This window comes from Polypterus senegalus, chromosome 16 (genome assembly GCF_016835505.1).
Source record: "Polypterus senegalus isolate Bchr_013 chromosome 16, ASM1683550v1, whole genome shotgun sequence".
NCBI lineage: Eukaryota > Metazoa > Chordata > Cladistia > Polypteriformes > Polypteridae > Polypterus > Polypterus senegalus.
The window spans coordinates 70,616,437-70,642,658 of NC_053169.1; the positions used below are offsets into that span (position 1 = coordinate 70,616,437).

Below are 26,222 nucleotides of genomic sequence, written 5' to 3' on the forward strand. Positions count from 1 at the left end.
TCTGGTAAGCTTCATTGCTGTTCAGCTCCTTGTATGCGTTGTAAGACTACTGTTGTCAGTAATACTGTAGTTAACTGCACTAGCATACAGAGGTTATCAGCTGACATTAACTTGTGCTAACTTTTCACAGACAGCTCTTAATAAAAAATGACACAACAGTATGACAGGTAAGTAAAAAAGGACACAACAGTATGATAGGTAGTGCTAAGTCTAGGTTTACTTGGACAACTCACTAAGGCACATTAAATGAATCTAAATGTTTTTGATTATATAAAGAAACATAGACATGATAACATTTACTGTAAAGCATTACCTATCTCTAGGGGTAGAACACAGATTATGCATCAAAACATGAAATTAACACTTTCAGCAGTTGCATATTAAAACAGTACATGGTGGACATTTTCCTAAATAATGAAAAGTATGCTTTGCTCAATGTCTCAGATTAAGAGTGCAATTTTAATTGACTTGTAAGTTTTATATGAATCATATTTTTATGGTAATAGACTACTTCGTACAATAATCAGTTATTTCATAGTAGACCAGCATGTATACTTAATATGCCAAGCCCCATCATTCACAAGATTTCCCATCAAGCACATCTATCAAAATAACAACATGAAACTGGTTGGTGCAAATGGTTTCTTTAAGTACATTTCTGATAGTATGACCTGCCATTTATTCAGCCAGCCTGTAAGCATTCTTTTGAAAAATGATGTTGAATGCCAGTAGTTTTCATGGACCACAAAGACTTCCCCTAAAGAGTTTCTTACTTTAAATCCCAGGGGCCTGTCAGTCTTGTAATTGATGATGTTTTCACTAAAAGGTGTGGGTCTTTGATGCACTAGAGCTCTAAGGGAATGAAAGGTTTAGTCTGACTCAGCTGCTCCTTACATAAGCTTCTCTAACAAGAATAAACCCATTACTTTCATATGTTTCATACCTATTCAAACAAAGCACCACAAGATGTACCTCAATATTCAAAATAAAAACTTAAACAAAATTCCAGTCAATTTAAAAATGTGGAAGCTGCTTTTGAGAGATACCTGTGTATTTTCAAATAAATAGTTCTATGAAGAAGACCCTGAGTGTTGATTAAAGGCAAATATATTAATGCTGTTCTCAAAAATATATACAGATAACATTTACACTCAAGCTAGTCAATGATATTTTAATTCTCAAGGAAATCCAGACAGTAGAAATACAAAATTAGTAAAGAAACAACATTTTCAATATAGAACTCATTTCCTTTTGTTTATTGCCTTCTCAAGCCCTTTATTTTTGTCTTTATAAAAAGCAATTTTTACTTGCTTTTTGTTCACCTTTGAAAATGAAGTAGGACTTGAACAGTTACACATGTGAAGTGAACATCTACAAGGCAGGCGCCCTGCCAAGACAGCAACTGCATGCTTTATTCAGGTTGCCAGGGGCAACCAGTGGGCTGACATCCTGGGGCTCCCGCAATAAACCCCCAATGACTAATGGCATCTAAATCTTTCATGACCTTTGACCTTTAACAGCAAAGACAGCTTGACAAGGTAGTCTAAAACGCCATTGTGCTCTGACACCTACAATGTCTGCACCATGTATAAAAATAGCCTTTCTACACTTGAAAGTAGAAGATCATGATATACTTTACAAATTCTGCTTTTTCATGTCACTTTGACATTAGCCAATATGAAAAAGCTAAACCAAGGAACAAAGTATTTGTTTCATTTTCAAGAAACAACTGATGATGAGTGATACATCTCTTTGCTGAGACAGAAGCAAAAACTCAGAATTGCATATTGTTTAGAGTAGTGATTTTGCCCTAACGTTAAAATCAAAGGCTCTTAACTTTAATCCAGTAAAACAATGATACAAACAACTAATGAAATTCCCTTTGTCAAAAATTGTATTATGCTATTTATAGGACTGTTTTTCTGATTATGAGTTTGAACGAGCATTCCTTGATGGTAGGCCTAATCTAACAATGTAACAGAGGCTTTGTAAAATACCAAAAAGAAAAAATACTAAACTCTTAGGCTTAACAGCAGTAGCACAGGGCAGAGTCATGTGCTTAACATATGCTATTGTTTTCCAAAACCTATAGGGCACGAAAAGGGCTTCATAAACCACATTGATTTCCCAAAGTTCTGGACTAAATCACTTTAGCATTAAAAATGTACTAGTACCTGAAGGGGAACTGTTTGTTGCCAATTCTAGTGGCAAGACTATGAATTTTTGATAAATAATGCACTTCCTTTAAATTGGTCTGTTTATAGCACAGAGGCAAATGACAGAGATTATCACACCTGTTTTTGCTCAAGAACTGCTGCACTGAGATTTGTCTTATGTGCTTCCAGGGAAAATAACTATCCAGACATTATTACATCTGTGTGCAAAGGCTGGTAAATTAGCTCCTAATTGCATTAACAGGGATTTTGCCTTCCAGATCAATTTTTACATGAACACTTTGTTAAAAAATTCACCAACCTCTGCTGTGGTTTACATTTTATGAGTTGGAGTCATAAAGGCTTTTTCACATTCAGATGCTAAATATTCTGTTTACAAATAATGGGAGAAGCAATGAGCCAGCTTGCCAGGGTAATAATCTGTTGTTCCTGCAAGCCCTCATGATGTCTGCATGGCAACAATCTGAAGCCTTGGTTTCATCTAATTACTCTATCACATAATTTCGCAAATTGCCTTTTCATTGGGGAGCCAAGTGCAAAACAGAGTCACAGTGGGATTTCAGGCAATGGCTTTCATTTACTACTCATTTCTTGTTAAATTAAACAAGAAAATACCATTTGCAAAGGGGAAAAAGGCGGCGAAAAAAAGAACTCTAATTATAAACTGGCAAAACAGGAAAAAAGAATTCTTTTGCCTCTTCAGGATGTTCTGGCACAGTTGTACATTTAACTATGAAAGATTAAACAAAAGCAAAACAATAAGGGCAACTTAATTGAATTGTACTATGGTGCAGTAGTTTCTGAAAAAAACACCATAATCTGTTATCACAGATGACCAATTTGCATCCCTTGTATTTTCCGTATATAGCTTCACCGATTTAGGCTGAGAAAATCTTTTTTTCTAAAAAATCATTAAAACAAGTGACTAGATTTTACTACAATATTAACAGTGACCATAATGATACATAACAACTAAATACATCCTTTCACCATACAATGGAATGGAATGAGATCACATAGCTATAGCTTAGACAAATTTATTGTGCAATATAGTTTAATATCAAAATGACACATACAAAAATGAACAGTTAGATCAGGAATTGATACGATGTAAATAAGATGTATTTTTTTTTCCACTCCTTTACTAAATATGTCACCAGGCACATAATAAATTAACAGGAGTTGAGAGTGATTATAATTCCTGAATATTAGGAACTTTATGCTTGTTTGCATAACAATTAAGCACAATAATTTTAAATATTTTTAAGAGTAAGAGATTAATAAAATGTAAGACTCCATTTTTGATATAATTTGGCTCTCCATGTAAAATGCTAATTTAAAATTAGCTGTTCATTTTGGGATCTGTACACAAAGTATGTCCTAAATACTTTAACCTATTTGGATTGACTATAATTTTAGCTTACACAACACAAATTGACTGTTAAGATCTGGCTATAAGAATACTTTCCACAGTGTCTTCATCAGGAAAAATATGCTGCCTCTATAAAAAAAAGCCTAATATTTATACCCAAAGCATGGACATTAGATTTACATTATTCATTATTCTTATACAGGCAAGAAATATTTGCATAACCCAGTTGTGAAAAAATCACATTATGTGAATTCTGCAGAAAGAGTAGGTCACAATATAGTAGTTTCACTTTATTATCAAAATTGTTATTCTTTGTCTGAAGCAGGTAATAATTACTAACTGTAAATTTTAAAAAGCTGTATAATTAATGCATATAAACAGTATGAATTACTTATCACATCTGGGCAATGTAAGACAGTATCTAAAAGGCATGCATATATTACTGCAAAAATATATATTTAGCAATTGAGCTAAATCACAAACACCTTCATTGTCATTTTCAAAGCTGTACGTTGTTTGATTTCTTATTTAACTAAGCTGTTTATAATTTTAATTTTGCCGGTGAAAACGGTGTATATACAGAACAAAGCAACAATACATATAAAATAAAAATATAAAATAAATAAACATTAGGATACCCTGGGGATTGGTCATTTCTTCACCCACAACACAACTGATTTTATTTAATTACAACTCAGTTCTCAGATGACTCTTCCATTTCAGGCTGTGTTCACGATGGAAATGAGAGAGAATACAAGAACGTGGCTAGGAAAACTGTAAGCAATACATGAATAACCGCATGCAACTGAACAATCCAAAGTCAAAAGGAGTTGGTGTGGGATGTCTTGTGCAGGAGTTGAAGATTGTGCAAACTTACTAGTCTTAACAGGGCAGTGCATGAGGTGGAGAAAAAAGGGCCAGTGAGTGTACTCCTATCCTTTTCAGGAGACTCATGTTCTTTAAAGTGAGAGGCAATGTGCTGGGGATGTTCTGTCTATCCATAGTTACTACTATACTGATATATGTTGTTTTCTGGTGAAGGAGTAACACAAACTTAGAAGATGTCAAATGCCTGACGAAAATTGTTGAGAAAGGCCAGCTGCATTACAGGACTGAACTAGGACTCACCATTTACAGTGTCAGTGCAAAAGTAGAGGCTATCACAAACAATGCTGACCAACCTCTCCACATGGACTGATTACAAACAAATATAATAGTGGAATTTTTCAATGTTATAGTGTTATTGTGTAATAATATATCTTGAACTTAACAATGACTATAAATAACTGTTACAGTGTAATGATGTATATTTAACTTAAAAATGTGTAATGTAAACACTACACTTTATTGTTAATATGCTATCTGCTTGACCTGCATATCATATGACCAATGTGCCAAAATCATAAAGTAGAATTTATGAAGCAGGATTGTGTACTAAGAAATATCTGTTATAGTTGCATTGATTTCTTATTGCTCACATCCAATGATAAGCTATATACTCTTTTATTGATTTTATAAAACTTTATTCCAACCTGACAGCAGTACAGTGGAACCCATTTAGCAGATGAGCACCTGCTTTTAACTTACCCAGAGTTCAAAAAGTCATTTTTCCTTATGAAGTTATTTCACCTCTAATGCACATCAGGTAAAAAGTACCATTACATAACTTATCAGCTATGTGTGTTTGTTTATTAGCTATCTTATTCTTATATAATAAATTTAGTGTTTTAAGAAATAACATAAATTTGTGTGCTTGTAAGCATGTACATAATAAAACAGCATGGATTTGTATAGGAATAAAATTGGTCAAATCTTATTTATATTAAAAATGTAAAATATTTAACTCTAAGATCATTTAATCAATTAGATTTTTACTAGTACTCCACAGTTTGATATTTCTTATTTGTCATTTAAATCTCCAATTTGTGCATGTTATAACCTTTGTGGTTTCCCTGTCTATATAAATAAGGGTAAATCAAAAAGTAAAGGCAATTTCAGTGAATTTCAGCAGATTTCACTTCCTCTGCACACAGAAATCTCAATAGGGCACATTGTTGAACAATGGTGCAATCCTGCAGCAGAGCATCCATGTTCATTTGACCTTGGCTTCAACTAGACTAACAGCAGAGAACTGTGCTGTGCGTGTTTGAACTACCCATAAGCCATCGCAAACATGTTGTATTGCATCAGCTTCTGTCCATTGCATTTACTACATAATTTTCAAATTGCCTTTACTTGATTTGCCCTCATTCACAAGTATATGATGCAAAGTTGATTGACTCATGCACTCATGCACTGACTCACTCACTCACTCACTCACTCACACACATCAACACAAACACCATTTTCGATTAAAAGCTAAAATTTGGCAGGATGGTACATCTAAGATACTAGGTATCTAAGAATGGACATTTCAATACATCAGTATTAAGGGGTAAAAACACCCCACAATAGAAAAACTATACACCACAAAATCTCAAACATGCACTGATTTGATTGAAATTTGGTGACATTATAGAAAAAAGAAAATTAGACACCACGTGTTTTTTTATTTGTTGGTACATTTTTTTGTTTGTTGATGTTTAATAATATTATGTTAACTTACATGCTCTGAATGGTGCTGACTGGGGGCTTTCTGCAAACGAAGGATGCAGCAGAAGCAATTGAAAGCATCACTAGCCAATAAGATGGATGCACCACTAAAGAAGAGGTGGTGTCCTGGACAGGAAAAAACACATCGCGTTTGCCATGTACAGAGAGGTGCAAAATGGAAACAAGAACGTTTGGTGAAGCTCAAGGAAGATGCAAAGCACAATGGTTAATAAACACCATAAAGCTTGAGTGCCAGAGCCAGACACTGTGTCTGTGGGCATTGATGTTCCTTGACCAGAAGAAAAGTCCCAGAAGAAAGAAGTAAAAGAGATGTTAAGTTGTCCAACCACCCAAACCTGCTATCTAAAATTCTTTACATATACACTTGCATCTGCTGCCTTTAAGCGGGGACCCCAATTGTTTAGGAAGACTCTAAAATATAGTACCTGCAGTTATTTTCTTCAACTTCATGCACTAAAGAAAACAACTTTAAAATTAAAAACATTAATTACATGGACTGCCTAAATATGCAGTCTGTAAATGTCATTGTTTGTCATTAGAATTGCTGCACCCAACACATGACAAACCACTTGGATTGGGACCCAAGTGCAGCAGTGCACCTCAGCATCACACTGGAACAGTGTGAAGGTTTTTATCGTGGCTGGAGTCCCAATCCTGCCACTATCCCCCAATTTTTTTTCCCTGTAAGTTTGAGGACCTGCTTACAGGTCTTGGATGCAGATTGACGTCATATCCAAGCAATTAAAGGCCTTGCTCAATGGCCCAATGGAGTAGAGTCACTTCTGGTGTTTATTGGATTCAAACTAGAAACCACTCAAAGCCACTACTCCGCCCAGTTTGTAATTAGTCAAAGTAAAACGGGATGTGTTTGCCTATGGCTATGGCAAAAATAAGCTTGAACATACAACTGATGAGAAACACAAAAAGAAATAACTGAGTGAATGACATAAACAGCTGAAAATCATAAACATATAATAATGATAATATATAATTAAATGTATTATTATTCCTATTGATTACCCATTTCTGTTCAAATGAACATACTTTACTGTAAAATTCTGTTTTACAGTGACCATCAACAAAAGACAAGTTACTAGGAAAGGCAGAAATTGATCTAATGCAGGAATGTTTTACTTTCTAGCAGTTGTATATAATATGTTCAAGAGTAAGTAGTTCCAGTGACCTGCAGTATTACTTACTATTTGACTAACACTTTTGTCCAAGGTGACTTACAACATTTGAGATACATTTAATTACAGTACGTTTCATTTGCTCTTCCAATTTGAGCACAAGCAGTTGAAGTGACTTGTTCATGGTCATGCAGCGTCAGTAGCAGGATTAGAACTGACAGCCTCATGGCTTGAAGTACTAGTTCCAAAGTCTTAATCACTAAGCCACACAGCCTGCCAATAATGTTAGCCTTTGGTAAAAACCCTACATATATTGTATATAGAATAGTACTTAGTTCATAATACTTATGATACATCTGATTAACTGATGGCACTATAAATGAAGCCCATTATTTTATGAAATTTCCCAGGCAAAGCTGGTTAAAACAGCACTGCTATAAACCCCTCATTCCTGGGGTTATTCAGCTTTTTGTTCATTTTCTTTTTTCATATACTATATTAGCAAATCTGTTTCATTCATTAAATTTAATTTGTATAAAATAACACAAACTAATTTAAAATATACAGAAAATATCAAAGTTGGTTTTGAAATACCCAATTTTTGGCATGGCTTTTTTGATTTTAATTCTGCTTTAAGTGTTCATCTCATTCATAAAGACAATTTATTTCCTAAATGTTCCACTGCTGAATAAACTGACGTCAATTTAAAAAGTGGGCAACTTACTTAAAGAAGGTAAGAGCTGTAATAAATGAGAAGAAATGGATGCCAGAATAGTGAAGTGAGCTCTCCAATTATTGGCCTGCATAAAATATTACTACCAAAGGGCATTCTCCAAGCTGGTGAGTTTCAAATCAGTGAGAAGTTGTCCTTATAATCAAGCATTCACTAGGGACTGATGTCTACATTATGCACGGCTGGGGGAATAAGACACAACAAAATTGGCAAGAGAGAAGTAAAAAAAATAGTAAGTTTTATCTTCTGGGGTGGAAAGAGTTTTAAGTGTTCCCCGTTTGGCAATCATCTGATATTGGAATTGTGGGGGCTCTCAGAATGCTACTGGGAGACAAAGGGTTTGCAGAGTTACTCAGAGTAAATTTGCTGAAAAACGTCTCTACATGGTCATTTCAAATGCATATTAGAGAGGAACTACAGGTACTAATATGCCTCTCTAAAAATAGGGAAGCTGTGCACTGGTTAACCAACTGCTTTGTTGGACACCTTTGACAGAGAGAAAATATTATATACCTATGACATGACTGACATGATGCGAGTCATTCTTCAGTTTTTCTAAAACTTTTTAATTCTAAACAAACTATGCCAGTAGCATCAAGCACACAATCAATCAATCAACCAACCAATTAATTAATTAACTGATTAATTAATTGTTTACCAGTCCATCACATGCCACACTCACTCACACTTTCTGAAAAAGCATATGCAAAGACTAGAACAATATGAAAACTCTGCAGAAACAGGGTTAGGGAGGATCTGAATCAAGAATGGTGCAGCAGCAACTACTGGTTTGATAAAAGCACTTGCATTATTACATTAGAATATCAAAACTAGAATTGAGATGGACAGCAATAAAGTTAAAGATCTTTCAAACTACACAATTAAAATTTCACTAGTAAAAAGTATTTTAAAAGTATTAAAAGTAATAAATAATTTGGTATTAAAAGGTATAAATACTATTTTAGACCAATAATTAAAATGCACTACTTATTAAAGCTGCTAATTCTGACAGAAAAGTAATATGAATTACCATGCAAAATCCCTACAAATATTAACTGCACTGATTTTATTAACTTTTTAATGATAAAATTGATAGCATAAAATCCAAGTTTTTACAGTTGTCCTACAAACCTAGTATTGCAGTGTCACACCATAGCTCCCACTTTATTACTTTTAATTTTGTAACAGAGAAGGTAATTTTACCTTTAATTTCTAAAATGAAACTGACTACATATTCCTTAGAAATAAATAGAATAAAATAGTATATAGAATAATAATAAATAAATAGAAACTAATAGAAATAAACATACTGAAAAATGCAATTATGGTTCTGGCAGCACCCATTCTTAACATTACAAATAGATCTTTATTGACTGGCACTGTTCCTAATGCACTAAAAGTGTCAGTTGTCATAGCATTAATGAAAACAATCAGGTTAGACAAAATATTCCTAATAATTATACACCTATATCGAAATTGCCATTTCTGTCTGAAGTATTGGAAAGAGTACTTGCTATGCAGTTTCAGTCAATTATTTAGCTGAACTTATGTATTGGTTAAGTTTTAGACTGGCTTTTGCACCAATCACAGTATTAGAAACGGACATTAACGTGTGTTGTAAATGATATCTGAATGTCTTCTGATGATTGAAATGCTACATTTACTGATAATATTAAATTTAAGTTCAGTCTTTCTTTGACATCATTCAACACCTCTATACTGGCTTGTGAACTGCATTGGGCAATCATACACTGTTCATAGCTGTCAAATTGATTTCATTATATACATAAATTTAAAATGTGTGCTCTATTATTACATTCTGAAGAGATATCCATCCATCTATTATCCAACCCGTTATATCCTAACTACAGGGTCATGGGGGTCTGCTGGAGCCAATCCCTGCCAACACAGGGCACAAGGCAGGAAACAAACCCCAGGCAGGGCACCAGCCCACTGCAGGTCTAAAGAGATATAAGAAAATATATTACCGGCTTTCACTTGTATGGTTTTAATACTCAAATATGCCTTTCCTTCAGATCAAACAACATTTCTTCTATTATATCCTTCATAAATTGTGCCAATGAGTTAAAAGCTTGTGTGAGCGATAACTACTTGTATTTGAATAAAGAAAAAAACAAAAAAGGTATTCAGTTGAGCTATAAATTAAAGCAGAATGTAAGGAAGAATACATAATTCCATTTCCTAAGTCTTTACACAGGCTTCCTTATAAGTCTACATCTGATTTTGAAATCCTAGTTCAGATAAGCCCTGTTTATTTAAATATAAATACTTGGATAGCAGAGCATACACTATGATCTCAAGATGCCAGCCTAATGAAGATTCAAGGATTACTAAAACAAAAGCATTTTAATTCAGGCCACAGACCCATTACATTTCCATTCTAGCATGTCCTGATTAGAGCTGCTGACTAGTTGTTCATATTTCATCTCTATTTGTTTTTCATATAAATAAAAAACAAGTAGGATGAACCTCTATTATGTTTCTTTTCTTGGCATACTGCAGTGACACTGGCTGGCACTGTTGCATTGCCAACCTGTTACTCCTGGCCATGGGATGGAACAGAGAGAAGACTGTGCAAAAATTTAATCATATTACACTGCCAAGAATGCATACTTAAATAGCAGAATGCCCAGGAGGTGGGCAGCCAGTTGGCCTATGTCTCTAGAGCTGTAATCTTGTTTGCTAAAAAGGAGAATGTACCTCACAACTTTATTTCCTCTAGCTATGGTGGTAACTGGAGTTTTTGTTTTTCCATCCCCTTGTTCTCAACTGGTTATGTCCCTAGTATAATGAAAACAGACTTTATTAATTGCAGTTTTATGATGAAAAGTTATCTTTTTATTGTGAGTTCACCTTAACTTCTATATACTTATAGGCAAATGATGAATGTTTAATTACTTTAACATTTGTGCAAAATCACTGAGCCTGTATTCAGTGGACCACCATACCTTTGTTTTACTTAGTTAATACTTACCTTTGTTCATTGCAACCTTTTTGTTGTTGGCTAATAGAAAGTATAATTTTACAAATTTTAAGGACTTTTGTGAGAGTGCCCAGGAGGAACAGGTTTGCCAGAGGTGAGAGCGCACTAAGATTGTACAGGGGAAGGAAAGTTCTGAAAGAAAACTTGACAAGAGACCTCTTAACTACAAGCACCAAGGCACATCATTCTGGAAAGACAGCGGCTGCAAGGTGTTTCAAGATCTTATATGTGGTGGTGTGCCCTAAAAGATAATCTTGTAAGAATAGCCTAAAGAGTGAAATGTTGTGGTTACCTGGAAAGACAGTGAAAGTGTTATGGTTCCTGGAAAGAAAATTTGCAATATTTCCCCTGGACATTGAAGGACAGGTAAACAAAATTTTACTAAAATGTTCCCCACTTTACAAAAACTAAGAGTCACAGTGCCATGGCCAGATGAAATTAAACCATAATTAAGTGGTATTACATAGTCCATGGCTGAGACCTAAGGAAATGGGTAGCCCATTGAAGGATGAGGCCAGAGAATGGGGACAGCAAACCAGTATTAACTTTCTAGAGCCAGTAACTGGAAGCAAATGGTTATAGTTCAAGTAAAACTGGACTTGCTAGCTATTTAATAGAGTGGCAGCTCAGAAGACACCTGGCCCTTTAAACGTTACTCGGGGTTGTAGGAACACTGGGCTACTGAAAGCAGATTTTGGACAGCTGCCCTGTAGCCACAAAGATCACAGTAAAAATGATCAGACTTGGCCACTGGAGAATTTTTAAAAGGCAGCAAAGCCTGATGCTTGTTCAAGAAGATGAGTAAAGTAAACACACATCATCAGAAGTATCTTAATATCTTGTCAATTTTCTCAGAGCGCAGAAAAGCTTGCATAACCCAAAAGACCTGGATAAACCTAGCATTAAAGTTAGAAAGTCATATTTTCTTCCAGCTTTACCCAGGTCTCTTAGAGAATGCAAGCTTTACCCGGATAATGCTAGGTTTATTCACTTTGCAGGTTTTAGGTTATTCATTTTCTCCATTTGTGGATTTCTAACTATAAATATATAAATATATATATATATATATATGTGTTATTTTTCAGAATAAAGAAAAAAACTTTATTTTTTAATTAAAAAATAAGAAAATTATATTTCCCCCAAAAATTCTATTTAATTATCTTGTCCATCTTTTTAGTTCTTTACCCAGCAGCTAAGCTGTTTAGCTTCAAACATTCCAGTTCAAAGCTAAAATTAACATGACTTGATTAAAGTGTGGATGAATCGGTTGTGGATTATAGCTGATAATGCTTACAAAGACATCAGTGCTAATTGAGCTAAAATTAGGCCATGCCTTTGCATTTTGCTTTTAAAGAACTCATGGCTTCAGCTGTAGGAACACAGACATTTAAAGCACTCAGCACAGATTATCAGGTGACGGTCATTTGGGAGCAATGAAAAGTAATGTTGACTTACTGTGAGGTGTTGGAATAGCCAGGCCCTCATAATATTTGTGGCTACTTTGGGAAATATTCCTCGTTTTTTATTGTGTTTCTTTTCCTTGTCAGGGTCATCATCATCTCCTGTGCTGGGTGAAGCCACACTGTTGTCTAAAACATCACCTGTTAAAACATTTAGAAATATTGATGATAATAACTATAATTTATAAACAGTAAATCAGGATGCAAAAAATAAAAATACTTTCATGTACAATTCAGCATTCATTTTTTAAAATATGTTAAAACAAAACAAACATCTGTATTATGATCTTACTTCACTAAATAAATATTATTAAATGTCTTTGTAATTTTCCAGTTTCAACAACATTCTGCAGTGCAGTTTATGCATTCTAATGTAACAAATGTGAACTGCAGGGACAATAATTAACTTGTTGAGATACCTAAAAATCAAATCCCTTATATAAAATTATCAGACTTTAATTTGGCATCCCCCTTTTTGTCCCATTTAAGATAAGTCACTGAGGAGTTCCACACCAGACATAGGGGTGTGATATAAACTGCAGCATAAGATTAGGTTATAATAGCATTTGTCAGAGCTCAATAAAGTATAATTAAGGCCAATTAAACAAAAGCAGGGTAATGTTAACACAGTTAGTCATCTTTCAGAGAAATACACTGAAAACTCCATACAAATAAGGCTTTTTATAAAGAAAATAAGCAATTTACAATAAAATAATAAGTCATGAAAGAAATATGAGCAAAGGAAATGTCTCAACATCATTTAAATTTTAGTGGGCTAACCCACTTTTCAATCCTGAACAGGAAGGCAAATGAAGTGAAGAACAGGATACAGTTATTTATTGATTAAATACAAAGCACTTCCAAGTCTAATGCTGCTTTCCTCTCTGGACTTGAGGTCAGAATTTTAACCTGTTCTTAACCTTTGTGAGTCCCACTCCCCTTTTCATTTTTAGTAAGCAACGTCTGCCACCTGTCTGAAGAGAGTTCATAAGTTATGGAAATACCTGCAATAATTCAATGAAGATTACTTTTTCCAGCTTTTTGCATCAACAGAATAATCAAGGCCTTAAAACAGCCTTTGCTTCCCATTACCGCAGGCAAAAGAATTCCTGAAAGCATGCCTTTAGGGCACCTGAATTATATACACCATTAGGAGAGGAAAAGCTTTCTACATTCCATATGAAATACTCACCAGAGCTTTTCCTGTTTTTTCTGCTGTAAGAAAAGAAGCAGCTCGAGAAACAGATTTTTTTTTAAGTGGAGACTTATGTAGATACAATAGAGAAAGCTTTTAAGCAAAGGCTAGCTTCCCTGTGCTCTCTCTCACTATGGAAGTGACCTACCTCCTATGTCCCCTCATCCCCCAAATAATAAGTTTCTGTTACATCATTAGCTGAAGCCAAAAGCAGCTTTGGCTTAATGCACAGTTTGTTCTTCCTACTGTTTTCAGGCAAATAAAGCTACTTGGCTCCCATCAGGGAGGGAAATTACACAACTGGTTTGTAATCTAAGACAAGATTTTCATTGAAAGCAAATGCTTTCAATCCCAAGTATAGTCCAGTGCATGTTCTGAAAATCCTAAAACAATAAACATCAGCCTTATCCCATGTGAGAATGAAAGAAAAAGAAAGCAAGAAGACTGATAAAGTTTAATATCCTTGGCAAATTACATTACATTATTTACTCATGTTTTAATCTCATCCTTTTTATTATAAAAATCTTTAACCTTGGATTCTCAATAATTTCGCTAAATGGTTGACCTCTGCATGCCTAAACCATGGAGGAAAAGGCTAAGCCGTCAATTTTATTGGCATTTCCATTTTCACTGCAATCTGATACCGATCACCTCTGTGAGGTCTGGGGCTAATTTCTTTCTTTTTTTAACATCAATGAGCTAACTTGGAAAGCGTCAGCATAGGCATATGGCAACAGCTATAAGCCACATTTGTAAAATGTCAGCAGCAACTGTGTTTCTTGAGTTGACTTCTCCTGCCGCCAAATAAAGGCAAATTATGAAGGCAGGCTGAAAAGGTGGAAATAATCATAAAAATGATGCTAGTCCATAAACAAGCTTACAGCCTCATTAGTACAGCAGCAGGCTACACTAGCTGATTTATGCTTGTTTTGCTGATGCCATGAGGAAATGCCATAGGGCAGCTTTGGCCAACTGCTAATGGTTTGTGACAGCTTCTTAGCAACTAGTACAAGAGATGTTGTGGTGTTCACTAGTGACAAGAACTGAAAATGTCATATTATCTACCCATGTGTCAAGGAGTCTGTGTGGCAATTAAAGAGCAGGCCAGTGACTTGAGGTAGCCAGAGGCTTATAAAATGCCCTGTGGCTATTTTTAGAGAGTATACACAAGGATTTTTTGTTACTCTCTCACACTGGATGCAATGCCCCTAATGCAAAAATAAGGTTTAACATTTCCAAGTCCTTTTTTTCATTGACCATAAGGATAGGTCTTTTCTGATTGGGCTTTGACTTTGTGCAAAACCAAAATACTGCATTTCTGACTCAAGACATTCACTGGCGTTAGGTAGCATGACCGTATTGCTAAAGACTGCTACTTTATTTTGTTATTCCTGCTTTTCTATTTACTTGTAAAATCAACTGAATGCTTGACAAACAATTTTCTCTCAGATACAAAATAAAATTGGTCTTTTTTAAAATCACTTATGCAAAACAATTGACTGCCCTTTAGTCACAACTAGAAGTGTTTACTTTTGCCTATTCAAAATTAACTACACTAAATGTAAACTTAGGTAGATTTCAGAACACAAAACTAGTCTGACCATAAAAGCATACAGCATTTTGGCTATTTTTTTCTATCTATTCTTTCACATACTTTTGTAGAGGTATTTAAGCTTGTGCAAGTGCATTAGCACTTCCTTAGGAAAAGGAATTTAATAAAAACTTTTAGCATATTTTAGGGTTTGAGGCTTATGCTTATAGAGTGAAGGGATGCTAGCTCCCAGGCTGTCAGCCCTCTTAGATTTCAAACACACTCAACTCAAATATCCCACAGTTGACCATTTAAGCACACGCAGGCATTTAGGGCCTTACTATCTTGTTCCTTTCACAAAAGGAAAAAAGATAAAGCAGTATTTATCACATTCAAACCATTCAATGAGTCAGAATGGCTGTATCAGTAGGGGTTCCTAACAGAGGTCACAAGTGCCCTGCCCCCTTCAAAATTTCAGAACATGTTAAAAGTTCTCTTGCTTAAGAGCTCTTAAAAATACCTTTCTCCACTGGAAGAAATCATGCTTGTTTGTGGCTATTATCATGACTAGTTGCTACCACTTAGAAAGCAAAATAAATCCCCCATCCCCCACTTCTTTGTCTGTTTCTTCAGTCTCCAAGTCTAGACAATCTTCCATCTGTGTCAGTTGTTTAATCTGTATTAATATTAATAGCTGTAGATGGAAAATGTTAAAATAAACATCTAACTAAAGACTTTATTATAACTGATTCCAGACACAAACAAACTATTAAATCTATCAGAACAATTTAAAAGATAAGTAACTGTTCACCATAATTTTTCAAGGCCATTTTATTAACATCTTTTTCTCGTGGTTTAGCTATGCACATCATTTCAGAAACTAGAATCAGTTTAGTCACTCTGTAATGCAACACATTTTAAAATAAGTTATTGAAAATAACTCAGAAGGACATTTACTAATTTATAGTGTCATAGGTCTAAAACAAAAGTATTGTTATTAAATTGTATACAGAGTTGTTTGGTAGTACTGAAGGCTGGTAGGAAGCATTTAATATACGGTCCCCAATTCAAGGCATTGCTAACTGCAAGATGAAAAGAATCATAGTACTTCTAGGTTTTTGTTCTTTTCTTTTCTTGTCAGCTGCGACAGAGCAGGAGGGTAATTGTTAGACGACAGAGTATGACCCCTTAACTCATCCTCTTACATCTACAGCCAGATCGCTCTTTTGCCATTGATTTTTTCTTTACTTTTTATGAGTGCATGTAGTTCAAACATTTCCTTTTGATTCCATTTTTCTTAGGTATTTCCTTGACCAATGATATGGATGAATTAATACATATAACACTAATTAAAACAATACCACTGAGATCTGTCTTGTTTTAAAAATGTAATTGTTTAAGAGGGTAGCACCTATAGCTAGTAATTGTTAATACATTTGCAATGTTTATTTAATTATATACTGTACTATAACATTACATGTAAGGCAGGTAGTGTGGTGCAGTATTTAAAGCTTCGGCCTTCAAACTATGAGTTTGTTGGATCAAATCCCCCCATTGACACTGTAGGATCCTGAGCAAGTCACTTCATCTGCCTGTACTCCAAGTGGAAACATAAATGAAATGTAACCAATTTTATCTCAAATGTTCTAAGTTGCTTTAGATAAAAGTGTTGGCCAAATAAATGTAGTACAGTCATAGTAAAACCTTTTTTTAAATTTAAAAAGAACAATCACTACTTCTAGTATAAACAAAAAAAGAGCATCAAAGCCACAAACAGACTTGGGCTGACACCACTGTTTTTCAAATAAATGTTAAACTAATATAATTGAGATACGATAAATGGTGAAAGCCTTGTTCACACAGATTTGAGCCTACAAAACCTGCTCATATTATTAGCTTTTGGCTGATAATATTCCACATAATGGTTATCTAAATGCCTCATGCAATAGATAAGCAAGCATAATATTCAAGGATTTTCCAGTTGGTTGTATATTTGTATAGTTCTGTCAAAGTACAATTGATTGTACAACAGCATTTAAGTTGCAAATACTAGTTCTCCTAATTTCTGAAATTTTATACATTTGAGACTGACATATTAGGAATATAATGAGCCATTATATTAAGTTTACATCTAACACAGGAAGTAGATGAAAAGTCGGACATGATGTGGGATCATCCATATAGTACTACCCTAGCATGTTGTGAATTTAACACTCTACAGGCTTTACCCAGTTAAAGAGACTATTTTATTTAATATATATGGTGCCTGTTTGAACAGCTGTGATGACAGATTTACCTCCCTAAATTAGTACTGCTTGTAACATTATTTATTTTCTCATTATTACAGAGGTTTAGTAAAGATCTGAAACCAATTCTAAAAAAAATTATAAAGATGTAATGGAAATAATATACAGCAGATCTCTCATGACTTCCTGCCAAAAATGACTTGTAAGACATACAGTATGCACTAGTATGATATGTGATATGGAGCTATGCCGTTGTCTTATGTTTATTTTTTCACTTGTAAATGTTCTTGTAAAAAAAAAAAAAAAAACAAAGCTAGTGACAGCTAAGAAAGAGATAAGGCATCTCTGACTGCAAAACCTCCTCATTTATCATGTGTTTTAATCAGTGGAACCCTGCCCAACTATGCGATGCTTAAGTTCAAGTTACCACTTAAAGTAACACTGCACTTACAAGACATTTAAAATGAGGAAAGAAATTATGTTTTGAAAATATTCTGATACATGATAATTATCCAATTCTTCATTTTTATTCTTTAGAAGTGTTTTGTATTTTACACATAACTTAATCTGCAAATTCCTTCCATATGTCAAAACCATGCAATGAACATTATTACAAATTATAATTGTGTATACACAAGAATTTAGTTTATATAAAGATGCACATGCAAAGTATTTTGCATTGGTTAAGAAAAACTATTACAGATTCTTCAAACATCAGTGTTTATTACATTTGGGCTAAACAACTGATGTCATATGTTTATCTATTGACAGTAGGTTTAGATTAGTTTCCATTTCAAAGTGTCATATTAACGCAGTTACACTTTAAATTATCAGACAGAGTTAATATCTGGTTAACATTCAGTTAGAAACAATCAAACACAGCAAATAATAGTTGGAAGTAATACAGACCATGTTTGTTTGTATAAATGTTTATTCTTACATTGGTTTTGTAAACCTATCTTGGATAGGTCACACAGGATCTCTTTATCTCTTTATCTTTCTTTACAAAAACTCCCTCGACAGGTATCCATGTCAAAAGGAACTCTTTCAGTGGGGGATTTGTTTATCCTGGGTCACACATAGGTCAAGCTCTATTGCAGTTGTTAACAAAAAGCTTCCACCCGTTCTACACCTTCATTTACAAACACAGTGTTCATAAAATATTTGTTCCTATTGAGATTAAATAAACAGCACATTTGCTCAGTAAATAAGTATTAATACTGAATTAATAGGTTAAATTCTTGGTGTTAAAAACAAAATACTAGGTATGTTTAAAAAGAGAACAATTAAATTGCATTGGGTTGTATAAAACAGCCTCAAAGGAATGTTATTTTCAGAAGGGATTGTAGAATTTTCTGCCATGTGTTAGCTCCTGTGCATGATAATCTTTGCAAAAGAATTTAACATACTATATTTTATTATTGCATTTAAAAAGCAAAAGATGTATTCATGTTTCAAGTTTTGCAATTTACTTATAAAGAAAACAAAAACAATAATTAATGGGATTAACTAGGTAAGGATTCCAATTACCTTTTATATTTTATTTTATACTATAGTTATTTTTACTTGCTGTATATTTGTAACGTAATTCCTGAGGACCTTATTAATGCTAGTAAATTTAAGTGTTTGATTATCAGCAATATTTTTTTCAGATCACTGTGAAACATATTTGTAGCCACAGTAACTATTATTTTATGGAAAGGAATATAATAGGAATTTCAGTTTTATCCCTGTCAAAGATCCAAATGACACTTAGAACCTGAAATCATGGATTTAATTGTGGCTATATACATCACACATATTTGAGAAATACTTACTCCCAAAAAACTATTTTATGATGTAACATTGCATTGTTTTCAGTGTAATTAATTGATCATATCCCTTTCTGTATTTCATATATAAACTGACACTAAAACAATTACAACCAAACAATTTCTTCAGTCTGAAAATTATCGATGGGACAGCATATGGCAAAGCATTAGCAAGCCATTTATCTTCATCCTATTTGGAAGCTAAAATTAGCACAATGTGGTTTGTGGTTTTAAGCATGATAAGAGTCAAATCTGACCTGGGTAAACGACACAGCAAAACTTGTTTTGCTGTTTAGCTACATAAAGTGTTTGGGTGGTTGGAAAAAACTTCTGGGCAATATTACTTGCAATAGTGTGATTTATATCAGAAACACTGATATAAGTCTAAATATTAAGTACACAAGCTCTGCAGATGCAAGGTTGAAGGGGTGGATGAAATCTGTCTATAAATACTGAAAATACAGGGTAGTGGGGTAGGATTTTGGCTAATGCACTTCTTTAATATTACATAGAGGAAAGGTACTGTGTCACAGGGCTGGTAGACAGGTATTTCTCCACATTTTTTAAAGGGTGACAAGAGGTTGTGTTCCAATTACCGAGGGATCACACACCTCTCTGTGAAAGCCTGCGTCAGGGTACTGGAATGGATACTCATTTCATTAGTTGAACTTCATGTCTCTAGAAGAATAAGACAAATTTCATTTGGACCTTAAATAGTTCGATACCCTTGCACTGATATCTGAGCTGTCATAGAGATTTTCCAGTCCTGTCTACATGTGTTTTGTGGGCTTAGTAAAGCTTATAACCAAGTACCCAAAAGTGTCTTGTGGAATGTGCTTCAGGAGTACAGTGTTCTGGGGCCACTGCTATGTAAAATTTGGTTCCTGTATTTAAAGAATGAAAGCTTGTGCTTTCATAGTTGAGACTGAGACCAATGAATGTGGGCATTGAATTCTGCCAAGGGTATATCTTGTTACTTCTCCTGTTCTTGACTGTCTTCTACAAGATTTCAAGTCACTATTGTGGTGTGCAGGTTATTCAGTTTTGCAAAACTAAGGATTATATCTCTTCTGTTTACATGCAATATTGTTCTTTTTGGCCTCATCAGATTGTGATCTTTGTTTTGCACTTGAATGTTTTACAGATGAGTTAATGCTGTTGGGATCAAAATTAATCAGTACCTTTAACCCTGAGAACCCTGGTCATCTCATTGAAAAGAGTGGTATAATCTTAGGAAATAAGAGTTAACCAATTTTATGAAGCCGAGACACTCAGTTACCTCAGAATTAACATTCCTGGTTACTCTGAGACAAAGCAAGCACTAGTATAGGCATTCTGACCAAGGTCTGATATTCATTCCAGTCTCCAGTTCACATGATTGTACAAAGATACTGCACATTCATTTATCCAACATCCATGTACCCTTTTTGAAAATTTGTAATTTATTAATATAAAGACTGAGGGTAAAATTAAGACAAATCATGTTACACTTTTTCACATTTAAGAAGATCTGCAATCAGCAATATTTAAGTGATAAACAAATAGAAAATAATAAAAAAGTAAAAAAAAAAACTTCAGTGACTTGGTTGTATAAGTGAGTGCACTTACTATAACAGGTTTGTAATTGTGGTCAGATTTAGCCTATCATAATTTAATGGTAGTTTTCCTTTACCTAATATCAATTAAAATGATTCTGATTAGTCCTAACCATAATCAATTATTCCTGTAGATATTCCCTGAAGGTTTCTTGGTTTGCATACCAAATATCAATGAGGTATTACATATTGCATGGAACACTGTGAAGACCATCATTACAAAGTGAAGAAAGCATGGCAAAATCAAGATATTGCAAATATTATAACCCTTTTCCAGAAATGATAAGTCGCTATCAACACTCAAAAGGTTCGGGCTTATTCCTGCCTATTATAACCATTTTGTGTTATCACCATACTGTAGTTAAATGTCAGACACATTTAGCCTCCTAAACCTATGTGGGAAAAAGTGTCATGGTATGATATGACACTTTTAATGTTAATTCAAAAAAATAACTTTTTCCCAAAGTTAATATAAATTATCTCCTAAAAACACAGTACCCAGTGTATGGTGGTGAAAGTATTATGTTATGTGGCATCCATTTCTTTTTAGTAGGGATAGAGGAAAGAGCACTATGAAATATCAAGATATATTTCTACAGAACAGTTTACCTTCTGTAAGAAAGATGAAGTTAAAAATATACCTTTCAACATGACAATGATGCAAAGTATCCAGTCAAGTCAATCAAGAACCTGGAGTGGCCCAGTCAGAGCCCAGAACTCAATCCCACAGTAAACTTGTGGACTCATCTAAAAAGCATTTTGCACAGGACATCCCTTCTCAGTTGACTGGTTAATACTTTTCTGCAAAGAACAGTGAGATAGAATTGGTGGAAATTTATCCAATCAAACATTACTGCAGTAATTAAAGCAAAAAGTGTTTCTATAAAGCACTAAGTAAAGGACTTTTGCTTATGCAGCCCAAAGCATTGCCAACTTTTATTTTTGACTTTTGCTTTTCAAAACGTTATCATTTAATAATCTTAGTCATAGATCTTATTAATGGCGAGCAATGCCGGACATTATATGTCCTGATTTCGCATTTGAATCATCAAAGCTGAAAAATTAATATGATTATGCAGACCTTTGATATCCACTGTATCTTATCCAGGATTGCTTGGCAGAATATTGATTAGCGCTGCTGCCTCTGAGCTCCCACAATCTAGGTCTGATTCTCATTGTGTTTAACTGTCCTGCAGAGTTTATAAATTTTCTATGTAAACTATATGGACAAAAGTATTGGGACACACGTCTTAATTACTGAATTAAGGTGTTTCATTCATACCCATTGCCACAGATGTATAAAATCAAGCACCTAACTATGAAGTCTCTGTTTACAAACATTTGTGAAACAAAATGGGTTGTTCTGAAGAGCTCAGTGACTTCAAGCATGGTACTATGATATAGTGCCACCTTTGCAATGAGACAGTTTGTGAGATTTCATCCCTGCTGGATATTCCATGATCAACTATAAGTGGTATTATTGGAAAGTGGAAGTGTACATAAGCAACTCAGCCGTGAAGCAGAAGTCCACTTAAAGTCAAAGAGAGGAGCCAAGGTACATGGTGCATAAAAGTCACCAATGCTCTGCTGATTCCATAGCTGAAGAGTTCCAAACTTCCACTGGCATTAATGTAAGCACAAAAACTGTGAGGCGGGAGCTTCATGGACTGGGTTTTCATGGCCAAACAGCTGCATGCAAGCCTCACATCAACAAGTCCAATGCCAAGCATTGGATGGAGTGGAGGAAATGTGTTCTATGGAGTGATGAATCATGCTTCTCTGTTTGGCAGTCAGATGGGTGAATCTGGGTTTGGCGGATACTGGGAGAACATTACCTGCCTGATCGCACTGTGGCAACTGTGAAGTTTGGTGGAGGGGGGATAATGGTGTGGGGCTGTTTTACAGGGATTGGTCTAGGCCCCTTACTTCCAGTGAAGGGCAATCTTAATGCTTCAGCATACCAAGACATTTTAGACAACACTATGCTTCCAACTATGTAGAAAACAGCTTGGCGAAGGCCCTTTTCTATTCCAGCATGACTGTGGTCCAGTGCACAAAGCAAGGTCCATAAATACATGGTTGGATGAGCTTGGTGTGGAAGAAATTGACTGGCTTGCACAGAGCAATCCTGACCTCAACCCCATTAAACACCTTTGGGATGAACTGGAACAGAGATTGCGAGCCAATCCTTCTCATCCAACATCAGTGCCTGACCTCATAATAGCTCTAAAGAATGAATGGACACAAATTCACACAAAAACACTCTAAACTCTTGCAGAAAGCCTTCCAAGAAGAGTGGGAGTTGTTATAGCTGCAATGAGGGGAACCAACTCCATATTAAAGTCTATGTACCATATATACTCATGTATAAGTTGGGTCTTGTGACCCGAAAAATCAATCATAAAATCCCGAAAAATCAATCATAAAATCAGACCCCGATTTATATGCCCATTCAAAAATATGACACTTTTTTTTTTACATCTTCTTGCTTCCTCCAATCTCGCACCAGTTTCTCAGACACATTGAATTTTGTTGCAGCAGTGCAGTTACCAATTTCTTTTGCCACTTCAATGATTTTTAATTTAAAACCAGCTTTATATATTCTTCTGATCAAACGCTCCATCGTAGATAAGAGATGCTCTTACGATAAAGGTGTATGAGGGTGTGAGATACAAAAAACACAAAACAGTGCAAAACGTCACTTCAGAATAGTTCGGATATTACCGTGTGGTCACGTTGGCACAATACTTAAAAAAAAAGTCAGTGTGCTCCGTGGTTACTCCCTCAGGTGGGCATTAGCATATCATACTGTAATCTCTTGGACCAAAAGCGTGAGTTTCCCACATTCGACTTATATGACCAACATTATAAAATACTGGAAATCATACAGTAAAATTATGTCCCAACTTATCCACAGGAGAACTTAAACAGGTGAATGCTGCACATTAGTGGTTGTTGAAGTGGCTTCCCATTCACTAAACACACAAAGTGCTATATAAATGTAAAGAATTACTATTATTATTATTAGACTTCACAATTTTATTTAAATCAACTTGATCCATTGTAGTTTCTTTTGGAGATTATAATAGATTAATGAAAAAAGTATTATATTTTAACAAATAATTTTAATTCTGTGTAGTGGTATCAATAACCGTGTGATGAGGTCTTCTGCAGTGTTAACATATAATATCTACAACTGAAAGGAAGTTACTTAAGCTAAATTAAATGCAGTGACTCTTATGTCTTAAACTTTAATAATTCTGTGAGTTATTATGTCTATGTTTCTTCCATCTACCTGCATGCATCTCACAATGAAAATGCAACATGCAGCTAAAAACTTGACCTACATCCAAGTATGCTGTATTTTTCAAAATACTTGGCAGGCATCATTGTGCTTGGAACACAACAGTCAAGAGAAACTACAGGAATTTATTAACACAACACTCCACTGGCAACCAGAACTATATTAATTTAATCAGGACGCTCCCTAATGCTGATCAAATCCTTTCTTAAGTAATCTATTTGTGTTAGCAGATCCTTCAAAATGCACCTTAAGAAAAGAATTACAATGGTTGAGATTTGATCTATGGTAGTTCTGCATGAAAATTGATTTAACACACTACAACTCTTTTAAGTAACTGCTGAATGTTGCATTTTCTATATGAACCTATATTCCACATGAAAAAATATTTAATTCAATGTGACATCTATATCTTCAAAAAATTAAGAGAAATATTATTTTAGGGATGTAATGATTATTAACTACAGTGATCTCTCCTCGATCGCGGGGGCTGCGTTCCAGAACCCCCCGCGAAAGGTGAAAATCAGCAAAGTAAAAACCATATGTTTATATGGTTATTTTTATATATTTTAAGCCCTTATATACTCTCCCACACTCTTATAAACATTTCCCGCCCAGTTATACAGCATAAACCCTTTATATTCTCTTAGATATTAGGTAAGATTCGTTGAAATGATGTATATAAACACACTGTTTATATACTACACACAAATATACGTATCGTATATATCATTGAGGAGTTTTATTTAATACGTAATACAGTTTTAAACACATTGTAATTGATTAGGTAATATAAAAATAAATTAAAAATCTACAACATGTAAATATAAAATAAAACTAAATGCTATTTTAAAGATATCAAGCGTCTCTGATATCACATATGTTACAGCCATTACGATAGACAGGCCACCAGCAATAAATACGTACAATGAAAGAAAAATTGTACAAAATGTGTGTACAGTTACACTAAATGTACGTGCATGTACTAAGTACATAGAAAATTAGTTATGGGTACTCACCAACAACACACGTAAAAATAAAATACTATATTGCGGCCACTCTTTTTTCTTTCCACCAATCACAGTATTGCAATTATTCCTTTATGAATACAGCAAACATTTAATCATCATTTTCAAAATGTCTACAGAGTACAAAATGTACACACTATAATGAAACTCTTATTTCCATGTTTACTCAGAAGAGAAAAATAATAAAATAATACAATGACAACAAAAGGCAAACAAAAAAACAGGTATATGTTTATAAACAGTATCTCTGTATTATAATAAAAAAATCCTGGGATGAGACGAGACTTTTTAGCCTGGGACAAGACGTGACTTTTTTAGAGAGATACTTTCATGTCCCGCGAGACGAGACTTTGTGCCAAGAGATTTAACCACTCCCAGGGCCAGAAATAAAAGACAAAGAGTAGAAGACAAAGTAAAACGTTGTAAAGAATTCAAAAACATTTGCTTGATACACATGCAGAGCATGTTAGATATAATGAAAGTACTAAAATTCAAAAGTCTCAAGAAAATGATAGTAAAGATCACATTAGACACAAACAAACGGAAATTATTACTCGGTGAAATAATGGAATAGCGAAAAGAGATTGAATATATTGTTCAGATTTAAACTTTAAGTCGGAGACTTGTAGATTGTCTAATTCGTGTTGCCATCAGGGAAAAGTAGTGTTTTCTCCCAATGAAGAGGCCTATTCGCAAGAATTAAAAGATTTGTTGTTTGGTGAAAGTGACATCTACATACATGAGCGGCAGAGACGCAAAGTGGCTGGTGCATAGTGCAGGCCGGGTTTGGCAAACAAAGCAAGCAGGGGGTGAAGCCCCCTAGTATATAATATATTCCTGGTGGGACACTTATGGCAAAAAGCTGAACCAGGATGGCCATGCCTCTCCGTCCCCAGCAACTTTCTCCAGACTTTCTATATACCCGGATAAGTGTGCTTAAGTTCATACTGTGATACCATATAGTAACTAGCAAATGTCTAGTCAATATCAAGTCCAAATATCAAAAAAAATAAAACTGCAGGTATTAAA

General features: G+C 34.5%; 1 protein-coding gene across 1 annotated transcript in view; it reads right to left on the reverse strand.

Moving 5' to 3' along the window:
• Positions 1–26,222, reverse strand: part of meis1b (Meis homeobox 1 b) — a 173,453-nt gene that overhangs the window by 121,520 nt on the left and 25,711 nt on the right. The window contains exon 8 of the mRNA XM_039737955.1: positions 12,482–12,627. Within this exon, the coding sequence (XP_039593889.1) occupies positions 12,482–12,627 (146 nt within the window). The remainder of the gene's footprint in view (positions 1–12,481; positions 12,628–26,222) is intronic.